The sequence below is a fragment of the Hyaena hyaena genome, unplaced genomic scaffold (genome assembly GCF_003009895.1).
Source record: "Hyaena hyaena isolate Hyena2069 unplaced genomic scaffold, ASM300989v1 scaffold_677, whole genome shotgun sequence".
NCBI lineage: Eukaryota > Metazoa > Chordata > Mammalia > Carnivora > Hyaenidae > Hyaena > Hyaena hyaena.
Window position 1 is genome coordinate 300,084 of NW_024081311.1, and position 12,851 is coordinate 312,934.

At 41.9% G+C, this 12,851-nt stretch overlaps 1 protein-coding gene across 4 annotated transcripts in view; it reads right to left on the minus strand.

Annotated features, from left to right (window-relative positions):
* The window catches only part of SORCS1 (sortilin related VPS10 domain containing receptor 1), a 500,902-nt gene that overhangs the window by 175,308 nt on the left and 312,743 nt on the right, over nt 1–12,851 (minus strand). For all 4 annotated transcript variants that reach the window (XM_039217305.1, XM_039217304.1, XM_039217306.1 and 1 more), the window contains exon 4: nt 5,801–5,959. In XM_039217305.1, the coding sequence (XP_039073236.1) occupies nt 5,801–5,959 (159 nt within the window). The remainder of the gene's footprint in view (nt 1–5,800; nt 5,960–12,851) is intronic.

Sequence of the window (12,851 nt, forward strand, 5' to 3'; positions counted from 1 at the left end):
GAGCCTGCTTGGGATTCTCTCTCTCTTCCTCTCTTTCTGCCTTCCTGCACTCTTTTCCTTTCTCAAAATACATGAATAAAACTTAAAAAAAAATGGTGTATGAGGCAGCAAGATGAGATTCTTTCCCCACATCGTTTTCTGTTCTACATTTTTGAGTTAGGTGGGCACCTGAGTGGTTCAGTCAGTCAAGTGTCTGACTTCAGCTCAGGTCATGATCTCAGTTTGTGTGTTCGAGCCCCTCCTCGGGCTCTGTGTTGACAGCTTGGAACCGGAAGCTTGTTTTGGGTTCTGTGTCTCCCTTTCATTTGGCACACCTGAAACCCATGTTTGTGCTTTCTCTCTCTCTCTCTCAAATAAACATTAGAAGAATTTTTTAAAATTTGTGTTAGTTGTAAATACTTAAAAGTATGAAAATACCACATCTAATAGAAACCAGGATTCCTTCTCTTGAGGAAACATGAAGTCTGGTGACACTGGATGAGTTACCCAAGACTGCGGGAACAATGGGGTGGGGTCTTCCAACATCTCACCACCCCTATCATTCTAAATGTCTACATGAACACTTGCTCTCCACTTTCCCACAGCCCAGACCCAGCCGCTTTGTCCAGTTCGATTTCTTTTTTTTTTTTTTTTTATATATTTTTATTTTATTTCTAGGAGAGAGAGAGAGAGAGACAGTGTGAGCAGGGGAGGGTCAGAGAGAGGGGGAGACACAGACTCTGAAACAGGCTCCAGGCTCTGAGCTGGCAGTCAGCACAGAGCCCGACGCGGGGCTCGAACCCACGAACCGCGAGACCATGACCTAAGCGAAAGTCGGACGCTTAACCGACTAAGCCACCCAGGCGCCCCCCAGTTCGATTTCTTGCTTGTCATTCATGGCCTTGATGAACTTGGACATCCGCATGGGTGGCAAGAGGAAGCACACTTCACAGGACGAGAGAAAAGGGGTCAGAGCCAGCAGCGCTCCCTGCAGAGCTTGACAGTGGGGGATAAGCAGAGCGAGCAGGTGAGGGGGCCTCTCCTACTAAGCTGCTCACTGGCCTGAGCTCCAAGTGTTCATGTCACTTTCCCAACATTGCAGAGCCTCCGCCCTTTATAAATTACACCCCAGTGCAACCCTTAATGGAAAGGCCGGGAGCCCAGTGCCACAGTGGTCTGCAAAGCTGAGGTATATGCACATTCCTATACTTTTCTTCTTTTTTTTTCTTTCAGTCACATCTGCGTTTTGTTTTCTCTCATTTCAAATGTTTCCCAACACATCATGTTTAGTGAGGTGTTTAAGACAGACTGAGAGATGCCGTTGGAGGCAATGTTTTACAGCACAGTTTGTACACTAGTTTATTGCCAAATTAAAATAAAGCTGTAATCTGGCAGACTCAGCCTGCTGCTAAGGCTTCCTTGGGTGCTTTCCTGCAATGAGGCAAGCAAGTGAGGGCAAACTAACGAGGAAGTGAAGAACTCACTCTCTGCTTTCCGGCACCAGCTCCATTTCCAAAGGCAAAGAAACAAACACAAACAAACAAACAAACAAAAAAACGTACGGAATGTTTGCTTTGCCTGCTGCTTAATTACTGAAATAAAAAAAATAAATAAGTAAAGGAAAGCAAGGATTTGGTGCTCCTATATGAAATGCTGTGGGTTCTTTGTGGCGTCCCTGCTGTTTTGTAAGAATTCTTACCAGTGGGACTTCATGAGGCCAGTACCCCCCTGTCCATTTGACATGAAATTTCAGGGCTTTCCAAAGGCACATCTTCACATAGACCCATGATAAGCCAAGGAGGCTAACCTCCCTGTCTATACTGTATAAGGCTCCGGACAGGGTTCCGTAAGTAGCCAGGGTACTTCAGGACTTCAAAGGAAAAAAGGCTCTGGTTTCCCACTTCAGTCATTCCTGTGGTGCTTTGAGAGCCACATACCCTTTCAAGAAAGCTTTTACTTCTTGGCAACCATCTAGACATTGAATATCATAGTCAGAGTTCTCTCAGAAAAAAAGACGAAACATCAGAAGTCCTGATTTTATGAATTCTGAGGGCATTTGTCCGTACACATTTGTCCCTGATTAAAAGTTATTTTATTTATTAAAATTGTTTTAAATGTTCATTTCTTTTAGAGAGAGCGAAAGAGTGGAGTAGGGACGGGGGGGGGGGACAGAAGATCTGAAGTGGGCTCTGTGCTGACAGCACAGAGCCTGATGAGGGCTCGAACTCATGAACTCTGAGATCATGACCTGAGCTGAAGTTGGATGCTTAACTGACTGAGACACTCAGACTCCCCTAAAAGCTATTTTTTAAAAATAAATCTGATTTCCTATGGAACTGATGGCCAGTCAAACTCTGTCTTGGGCCAGAAAGGACAATCTGCTCCACAAAACTCTTTGAGTCCTTTAAAATGCTCATTATCAGAAATCCTCCACCGGGTACGGAGGCACACAAGAGGAGACGCAGGCAGAGCGGAACACTGTGGCCCATGGGGCTCTGTCCCGCAAGCCAGAACTCCAGGCCTCAAAAGTCTCCTGCGCTGAAGGAGAGAAAAGGCAATGGCAGGGAAATAAGGGGACAATAAAGGTGGCGAAAGAGGGAGAGTATGTACTCAAAAGAGGGAGTGTGTGCCTGAGACAACAATGAGGACAGGAGACCCAGAAGAGCGGAGAGAGGAGGGCTCCATTCACAGGTGAGTTCTGAAGGAGTGGCCACCTGAAGAAGATCCTTTTCAAGAGACAGCACCTTTTGCTTGAGGATTCTCTTCACCGTAGGCTGGTGTGGAAAAGCCTCCAACGGGGCAGAGACTAGTGGTGGGGCTGAGGTCTTCACTGGGAGTTCTGCCACAGCAGCAATAGTAGTTGTCTCAGGAAAATGGATAGGCAATCCTTTCATGAAAGAAGAAATGTTCTTTTCCTGGGCAGATCCTTTTCTTGGGCAGATGCAGTCACTGGCCTGCCAATACCAGCACAGGGCTCTCTGTGGTGCTCAGGACTGCATCTCATCAAGGCTAAAAGCCCCATGAGTCACGGGTGTTTGTCGGCTCTTATTTCCATGTCTCTGACCCACTTGAGTGGCCACAGACCATCTCCATTTGACTTCCAGCCAACTGCGTCGGCCAACAGTTCATCTGATGGCTGCAGCTCACTCCCCTCCCAGCCAACATCCCACTCCTCATTCTGTGATTCAAGCCCTAAGATATGGAATACTCTATCCCCTACTCATCTTAGAAGGCTATCTATGATTTTTTTTTTTCTTGGATGACTTCTCCTTCATTCTCTCTAGGGAGAAAGTTTGGTTTCTTTCTGCCTACCTGCTAATCTCAAGATGGCACAGTCAAGAATGAGAATGCTACTAAATTTCATGTAAGTCTTTATTCCATTCACTGAACTTTGACATGCAATACCAATGAGTTGTTTTTCCCTTTGGGAAAATTCATTAACTTCTCCTATTTTTGGTTTATTGGCTACATACCAGCAAAGACTTTTAGGGCTTCTTCCAGCTCTAAAATGATAGAATTCATTTGGTCCATGGTCACAGAAGATATTTTTGGTCTAGACCAGGACTACTGTGATATAATGATAACTGGTCTTCTTGCTTTTGACCTCATATTACCCTAGTTCATCCTAACTTTGCTACCAGATTAACCTTTGTAGAACACATTATCCCACTGACCAAATTTTTCAAAAGGGTCCTAATTACAAAAACAAAGATTATTTTGCCTAGAAGTCAGGCAGTCAAAACAGCAAGAAGCAGTCAAGATCAGATTCCAAAAATATATACAGAATGAACTTCACCAAATTTCAGTTTTGGTCAAATGGACACATTCCCACCAACCCTGCAAACACTTTTTCTAACTTTATATCACTGCATATGACATTCCTCGTGTGTAAAGTGTGATCCTCCAAACAGAAGTATGACACATTTTCTTTAAGGTCAAGGTGAAATCCATCTCCTGAACTTTGGGCTACCAATTTCTTATAATCTGTGCAGCTACTTCAACTGGGTATCTATTATGTGTGAATGAGGGTACTGCCTTTTTGACCTTGCTTAGACTATTGGTGAACCCATGTACATTTATTTTCTCTTCCCACATGGACTGAATGTTCCTTGACAAAGTGATTTCAACCAACACTGCCTCATGATGAGCATCTACAAGAGAGCTGGACTCTAATATATTTTTGTCAATCTCACTAGAAGTGCACCTGCAAGTATACTTACCTGTTCAAACACATGTTAAGGCAAAGACCAACACCAAGTACCATTCAGCAAGTACTGTGGCTGAGTTGGGGCTACAATTCAGATGTCCTCACTCCTCCACGGTTCTCTACTCTGCCACAGTGACTGTGGGAGGCACTGTTTGGAGTGCTGGGACATGAAGGGTTACATATCTGGGCATCTCCTCCAGCGCAACTCCAGAGATGCTTAGTTTCCACTTAGCCAGGTGAATCTGGTCCACACTGTGCCTCTGGCATCAGGGGGAAAATTAACCAACTGTCAAAGAAAATACAATAAACCCAGTGGATTAAATGACTAATGCTCTGTGTCCCGAGCTGTTCGGCCTCGCCTCTGGTAACTGCACCATCTTGGACCAGATGCACTGTGGCTTGACTCCAGGAATGAAATTGTACATTCTGCTGAAGGGGTAGCCAGGCTGCTCAAGAGGAAAAAAATACTAATTGCAAATCTTTTCTATTTTTAGGCTCAATGTGCATTTTGTTTGGCAGTAAGGGCAGCATGAATAAAACTCCAATCCTAAGAATTTTAATTTGCTTCCTCCAAAATGCCCGAGTCACTACAGATCTTGGAAGGTTGCATCTACCCCTTCCCTGCCTTCAGGAAGAACCCCGCACATCTATATCTGCGCAACAGAAAAAAAAACCCAAACACTAGAATGATCTCCTCACTCGCAGAAGTTCAGTATTTCTTTAAATATATGTAATTTCTAGCACAAGATTCCTATAAAAAGAATTAGCAAAATAACTTCACTGAATAATTCACTTCACAAGTAGCATTGCAATATTTCACCTATTTTCCCACTGTTTTTTGTAACTAGAGTCTCCTATTTGCCCGTGAATCTTTTGTTTCTTTAATTGTATCTGCTGTTGCTCACCTTATATTCTACCTGAAAATGTAAATTTCTTAAAAGTGGGGGCTAAAGGTAGTTTACGGTGTATCTGTAGTATATAGTACATATCACATAAAATATATACACATCTCTTTCTCTCTCTCTCATACACACACACACACACACACACACACACTAGCACAACCTCATTCAATGCTCTTAAAAAGCAGACCTCTCCTTCAACACAACCACCAAGAGAAGACAGAGTTCTCTTGTCAGAGTGAGATGACTTGGTTCTGAATAATGTCCTCTATGAACATTATTACTACTCCTCTGGCCATTTCTCTTACTGTTTTAGCAAATCACTAGTGTTCTTCACTTTTTCAGAGTTTTCCTTCCCAATAAGGTTCTGAAAAAAAGTTATGGGCCCTTAATCCAGAAGAATGATCACATTCCCACATGCACAAAACACTGTCTCAAATCCCATGGGTGTCAGGAGCCTCTGATGGCCTGCAGCGTCTATTAGGAACTGCTTCTCCACCCTGTCTTCTTTAGCGTCAGGTTTTTTCCTTGTAGGTTATTTCAGATGTTTACACAGCTCAAGAAAGAACCCTGAAATCATCCTTGCTGCTCCTGACCCCCTGATTCAGAGTTCAGGCTATTGCACAGTGGAAGAAACATAGAGACAATGAACTAGCGGTCTGTTCCCTGGAAAACCATGCAGTGTTGTCTCAAACGAGGTAATCACGCTCACCTTTTGGTCTTGGCTGTAGGCCAGAATCCAGTCCTCTTGCTTGGGGTGGAAAAGCAAGCTCTGAATGTAAAAGTTCAGCCGGTACTTCTGATAGGTAGCCCCTTCATCTGAGCTGATCAGTAAACTGCTCTCAATCTCTGGGTCTGTGAGTAACATGATCTGCAGCCAAGAATTGTTGGGGAAAGAAGACAGCAAAAAGTTAAGTTTCCAAACTTACAAAACTTAGAAAGAAGCTAGCATTTTGGTAAGAGAGCAAAGAGGAGCAAATAATGCTTGGCTAAACAAGGACATTGGCTCTGTCGGTCTGTTCTCCTGGACCAAAGCCATGAAACCATTTTCTTTCTTTTTTTTTTTTTTTAATATTTTTTTAAAATTTTTTTAATGTTTTATTTATTTCTAGGAGAGAGAGAGAGACAGCGCGAGCAGGGGAGGGCCAGAGAGAGGGGGACACAGACTCTGAAACAGGCTCCAGGCTCTGAGCTGGCATCAGCACAGAGCCCGACGTGGGGCTCAAACCCACAAACCGCGAGATCATGACCTAAATGAAAGTCGGACGCTTAACCGACTAAGCCACCCAGGCGCCCCGCCATTAAACCATTTTCACTAAAAAGTCAGAAGCAGGCATGCTGGAAGGAAGAGAGAGAAAAGAGTGAAGCTCATTTTATTTTCTTCTATGGGTCCCCTTGTATTATCTCAAGGTTATTTCCTTAATCTGAAATATGTCGTACTGCTCCCCTAACCTCAGTCCCCTTTGCTAGTGGGCCGTGTGTACTTTGCATTTAGAGGGAATAAAAGAGGCAGGCTTGTCACAGTCTGCTGTGGGTAAGGTGGAAAGAAATAGAAAGAGGAGGGGGCCCATTGTTTTTTCTCTCTTATCATAAGCCCTCTTGTTCACACAACAATATCCCATGTCCTCCTGCCTTTAATCTGATTTTCTGAGTCTTGGCTCAGAGGCTAAGCTTTCTAAAGCCCCCTCTAGAAATTGCATAAGGCCACATTTTATCACCTTTAGACCTATTTTATAATTTGCTGATTTATTTTGCTTATCATCTACAGACTCCCTATTAGTACATCAACTCCATGAGAACAGGGATCTTTGATAATCCTCTCTTTTTCACCCCCACAAGTATACTCCCGGTAGCTAGGGTAAGGCCCGGCATATTTTCTATACTCAGTAAGTACTTTCCAAATGAATCGATGGATGAATGAAAAGAGTTTTCAGAGCAGTCATGCGGAACTAGAAAGACGCCCAGAATAGTCTGAGCAGATATGAATATAAGTGCCAAGGAAGGAGTAGTTGGATGTTCTCAATCTTTAGCCTACTGACCCAGAAATATGCTTACATATGTAAACCTTCAGCTTCAGACGCTTTGTACTTTCTTGTCAGGATGGTTAACCATGGCCAGAGCAGTGTGAACAATCCACAGTAGGAACAAGATGGAGGGGCTGCCCTAAAACTGCTTTTTATTCTCTCGTTTTATGCCACTAGGAATGTGTAATAAAGTGCCCCATTCCCGACTCCCTGCAGGTCTCCTTTCACTCAGTCAAAGTGAGCACCTAATGCCTCTGGACAGGTGGCCTTAATGTTACCCATTAACTTCTTCCCCATCAACTTATTAATTGGCACTTTCCGAGTTTGGTTCAGAGAAGCATGAAAGATGTGCTTAGTGTGTGTCTGTATGAAGAGAAATCACTGCAGCCCAGGGTTTAAAGACTGGCAGGTGAGGATGCGGCAGTTCTAGGAAAAGAGAAAGGAAAGAAAAAAAAAAACATAGAGTCATGTCATAAAAGATCTGCAGACCAGACAAATACATGGGGATTTCTCAAGCATTTGGAGGCAATCATATTAAAACCTCAGAATAGTTAGTGTCATCTTTGAAAGTGGTGTCCTGTCACTGCAAATGGCACATGAACATCGCACACCAGACACACTCAGCCTGAACTGTGTTTATGTAACCCCGGATGAATTTAAGCTTCCTTGCTATTCCTTCAGCCTGCTCTTCTGGAAGAGGAAAAAGGGATGTGGCAGAGAAAGCGGGATGCTGTGGCTGTCAGCCACACTCTGCACAAGATGAAAAGCACACACAAAACTGGAGGCTAATTGCCTCATTCCATGTTCCAGGGATGCCACTGTCCATCAACCAACAGTTCTGACAAAGTTACACAGGCTTCTCTGTCTCTCACTCACCAAGCAGACAGGGTTCCCTCATTGGATGGCTGAGACAGAACTGCCAGATAATCTACTAAGTACAGGTCACGTGACTTCATTAAACTCTATCGTATGAATTAAGAAAGGGCATTCAGATGGTTCCTAAACTCACAGGAATACTTGCAGCTGATTTCGTATTTATTGGCACATAAAAGCTGTCATTTTCCAAATAACAAATAAGTCGTCAAACGATCACAATGCTTTGTGTCTCCAACCACAGTTGACAATAATATATAACTAATATATAATACCTTTCGGCATTAGTGCCAGAAAGTAATTTCCATGATAGTACAAAGAGGTTCGATTATATAGAGCATCCATTGTCTCAGGCAAGGTGATTTTTTTTTTTCTCCCTCCTCTGACTTTCTATTTCCCTGTTAACCAAAATATGTTTTCCTTCCTTCCCACGAGTGCGGACTCCACCACCTGCTTCTCCTGGCAGACTGCTTCATCAAAATAAAAACAGTAGGCCTCCAGAATATCTTCAAATCAAGCTGATTTTCATGTGTCGTCTAAAATATTTTTGATACTCACTTATGCTCTAAGTCATGAGACTATATGAGGTATTCACTTCCAGACAATATTGAATGAGGGGAGACTGAAAACCACAAGCATTTCAAACACATGGATAGTTAATACTGAATAAACAAAACTCCTGGCTCCCTTGGTTTTTATTCTGAGGGCTGAAAATAATGTAGACTCAAATCTCAGCTTCTCTCTACAGTCCTCACCTGAAACCCTCTATCTGAAAACCTGACATTTTGGAAACGATGGAAGATGTTAGGAAACTCCCCCGGTAAGATTTATAGGTGTATCTGCTTTACCCAAAACTTCCAGTGGTTCCTCTCTCAAACCTCTGCTCAGATCTAGGCAAAACAAACAGGTCAATCTGGATCCATTTTTATTTAGCCATTTTTTATTGCACAAACAACTTTGCAAGGCTGCCAGCAGAATTCAAGATAAAAGAAAAATAAATTGCTCATGACCCTATTCCTTCCACAAGTCAAACCATGTGTGTACTTTCCTCTACGTCTTTATTCACATCTATATATGATATCATGGCTGTATTGGGTTTTTTTTTCCATTTAATATTAGGGACTGTGTTCATTTCTAACAGAACCAGAAACATACAAATGCATATCCACACATGCGTATGTACCATTGTGTATAAAATATTTCAATTACTTAATCATAGCCTTCAACATAATTAGGTTACAATCAGTGCAGTGGTTGAATAGCAGTAAGTATGTAACAATTTACTGTTAACTGAATAAGTAGAATCTTATTATTTCAGTTTTTAAATTCAAATTTTTAAGTAATTTATTTCAAATGGGTTGAAGTTTACGGTGTCCTTTTGAAGGTTATTTAAAGTAATGTAATAAGTAAATAAATAATTTAAGCAACATCTAAATAGAAAATGTTTAACCTATTTGAGAAAAGGAAATAATGTGAAAATAAGTGTGATCCAGTCTTTAGACATAAATGATATCATTTATAAATAAAGTACTATCTTCTCAAAAAGGTGTTCTCCTAGGAAATATTATCAAAATAATGCCTTCACGTTAGTGAATACTCCTCAAAAATAATAGATTACACTTTAAGTTTTTTTTTTTTTTTTTTTGAGAGAGAGAGAGTACACACCTGTGCATATGAGTGGAGGAGGGGCAGAGAGAGAAAGGGAGACAGAATTCCAAGTAGGCTCCACTAAGTGACTGCAGACAGAGCCTGACATGGGGCTCAAACCCATGAACCGTGAGATCATGACCTGACCAAACACGAACCATGAGATCATGACCTGAGCTGGAATCAAGAGTCAGATGCTCAACAGACTGAGCCACCAGGGCACCCCAATAGATTATATTTCTTAAATATGTTCAATGATCCCTGATTTTGCTGGTTTATGCTGACTCTCTGGTCCCTTTTGGGTTTTGATGTTTAATTCTCTGTATTCTATAATATGATCATAATGAGAGAATTTTAGGAGGACTTTGTAAAAAGCATGAATCTAAACTTTACACTATTCCTCAAGTGAGCTCTCTAGTAAGAGGGGTCTTTGTTTGCCTGGCATAAAGCTTGGTCTATAGTAGGTCCATACATCTTTTTTTTATAGTTGTTTATTTATTTTTGAGACAGAGAGAGACAGAGTGTGAGTGGAGGAGGGACAGAGAGAGGGAGACCCAGAATCCGAAACAGGCTCCAGGCTCTGAGCTGCCAGCACAGAACTCAATGTGGGGCTCGAACCCACGAACCGTGAGATCATGACCTGAGCCAAAATCAGACGCTTAACCAACTGAGCCACCCAGGCACCCATGGTCCATACATCTTTTAAACAAACGAATGAACAAATCAGTGAGTAAATGAGTGAGTTCTTTTGATACCTGACTTTGGTTGAATGCAGTCCATAGACCCCAGGACACTGACAGTCTGAGTCCTCTCAAACAAATCCTTGCTCTTGTACTTGGAGGCAAGAAGGGTGGAGATGAGGGGAAGAGCCTGTCTTTAACAGGAGAGTAATTATTCTCTGTTCAGATCAGCCATGAGTGATTAGAACCAGCTTACGTATGCCTTGCAGGGTGTGCACACACACCATGCTCACCGCCTCTGTAGATGAATTCTTTTCCATAGAAAGTCAATAACGGGGTGACACAGGCTCCCGCCACCCAACCCTAAGCAATCATTCATCATCCACTTTGGGAGAAGGAAGAAACTTTATTTGCTTTTCCTGGAGGTGACAAATGAACACGAAATGCAATTTATAGATTTAAAATATGTCACTTCTCTCTTTTTTTGGTATTAGTCCTTCTGACAACTCAGTGTCATCAGAAATTAAATGCATCTTTACTCTTTTTGACTCGCTCCCGATTCAATATACGGCTACACGATATAATTCTACAAAAGTTTGCCTGGCAGCCTTCTGATTCTTCCAGGTGCCTACTGAGGACATTTCCCTACTATTTAGTTATCCAGATTTTTCCTAGATGTGTTTTTCTTAGGATGCTGTCACTTATCCCTTTAGACAAAGTGGGAGTCAAGAAGGGGCAGTTTCACTGCCTCCAGGAATGCACCTGTTCCTACCATTCCTCTGGTCCGAAAGCAAAGAGTATTTATTTTATGTGCTGTTCATTACTTGTTTGCTCATTTGTCTACACCTGTCATTCATGGTCTATTATCACAAAGAGGTTATACACTGGGGATATCTCCTTTGCTTTGTTTAAGGCCTAACTCAAATTTAGATGCCTGGATCACAGGTGCAAGACAAATACTTTTCATAATGATAATGACAATGACAAAAAAAAAAGTAGCAATAGTAGCAGTTGGGCACTCCAGTTACCTAACCACAGTATTCAAACAAGAATCTATCTATAAACACTTGAAGAGGCTCTTTGCAAACCTCTGGCTTCAATGTTAAAAACAAATTAAGGAGAACTGAATCAGAGCAAGTAAATTATGTGCTGATCAATTGAGGTGGAAAAGCCTTTTCCCAGTATGAGCTGAGCATTTATCCTTACCAGATGAGCAGAGAATGAGAGCAATAAGTGCTTATCAATTGGCTGTTGTTTGGAGGACAGTGTTTGGGGAAATTATACAGGATCCTAGAATGACCCATGAAAAGGAAATCACTGAAGTACAAAGGACAGCAGAAAAAGGAGAGGGAAATGTTAAATAGAAAAAAAAAAAGTCAAATAAGTAATACACTGATAGAATCTGTAGAAAGGTGGACTCAGTGTAAAATCCCACTCCTATTTACCCTCCCTCCCAAACTCAGTGAAGCTCCTCTAATGCACAATCCATGTTCATTAACACAAAGTAGGGTCATTCAATACCAAGAGGCTAAGAGAACATTTGGGCAACAGACGATCTACTCCTGACCTGAAAGTTGGTTTAATGAAATTGCAGGGAAACTTTGGCATTATATTCTAAAGAGCTTATTTATTCTGTGACCTTATTTTTAATTTTTAGATTTTTATTTTAAGTTTATTCATTTTGGGAGAGTGGGGGTGGAGAGAGAAAGAGCATGCACATGCAGGGGAGGGGCTGAGGGAGAGGAGCAGAGAGAATCCCAAGCAGGCTCTGTCCTTTTGGCACAGAGCCCATGATGGGGGCTCAATCCCACGAACCACCAGATCATGACCTGAGCAGAAATCAAGTGTCAGACACTTGACCCACTAAGTCACACAGGCACCCCTAAATTTTATTTTACTCAATGCAGACCTAAAGGCTTTGACTTGTTAGGAGAAAAAAGGCTTTTCAAGAAGCATATACAATATTACAATTTCAATCCTTCACATGTCTATTACTAGCCTTGTCGGAAAACTCCAGCTCTTAGTTATTTTACGTAACAATAAACTACGCTCCCTTTGCCCAACCATGTAGAGTACACAGGAAAAGAATGATGTTCACTGGGAATGGCAATGTACACGTTACACTCCTTGGAAGACAATTCAAGGGGGAAAACAAAGCCTACAAAAGATTTCTTATTTCTCTTGGAAATACTGAACATAATTCTCTCCTTTGAGTCAACTTAGAGAATCTCAAACTAAAAAACACCATTTCGTGGCGACACTCTTATTCCATTGCCCTGGATGAAACTGACCATCCTACAAAGGAAACACATGCTCAAGTATACGGGCAGGTTGATCTGCAGGGCTGGCCACTGGGATAGTGAACCACAGATCTGTTTTCCAAGTGACGAGCCATGATCAAATTCTAAACCTGACCCTAGTCAATGGTGCTGCGAATGTGTACCTACTGAGAAAAGACAAAGAGAGAAAGAGAGTACATTTTGTGAAGGTCATTCATGTCATGAGAAGAAGGAAAAACAAACTATAAATATACATTATA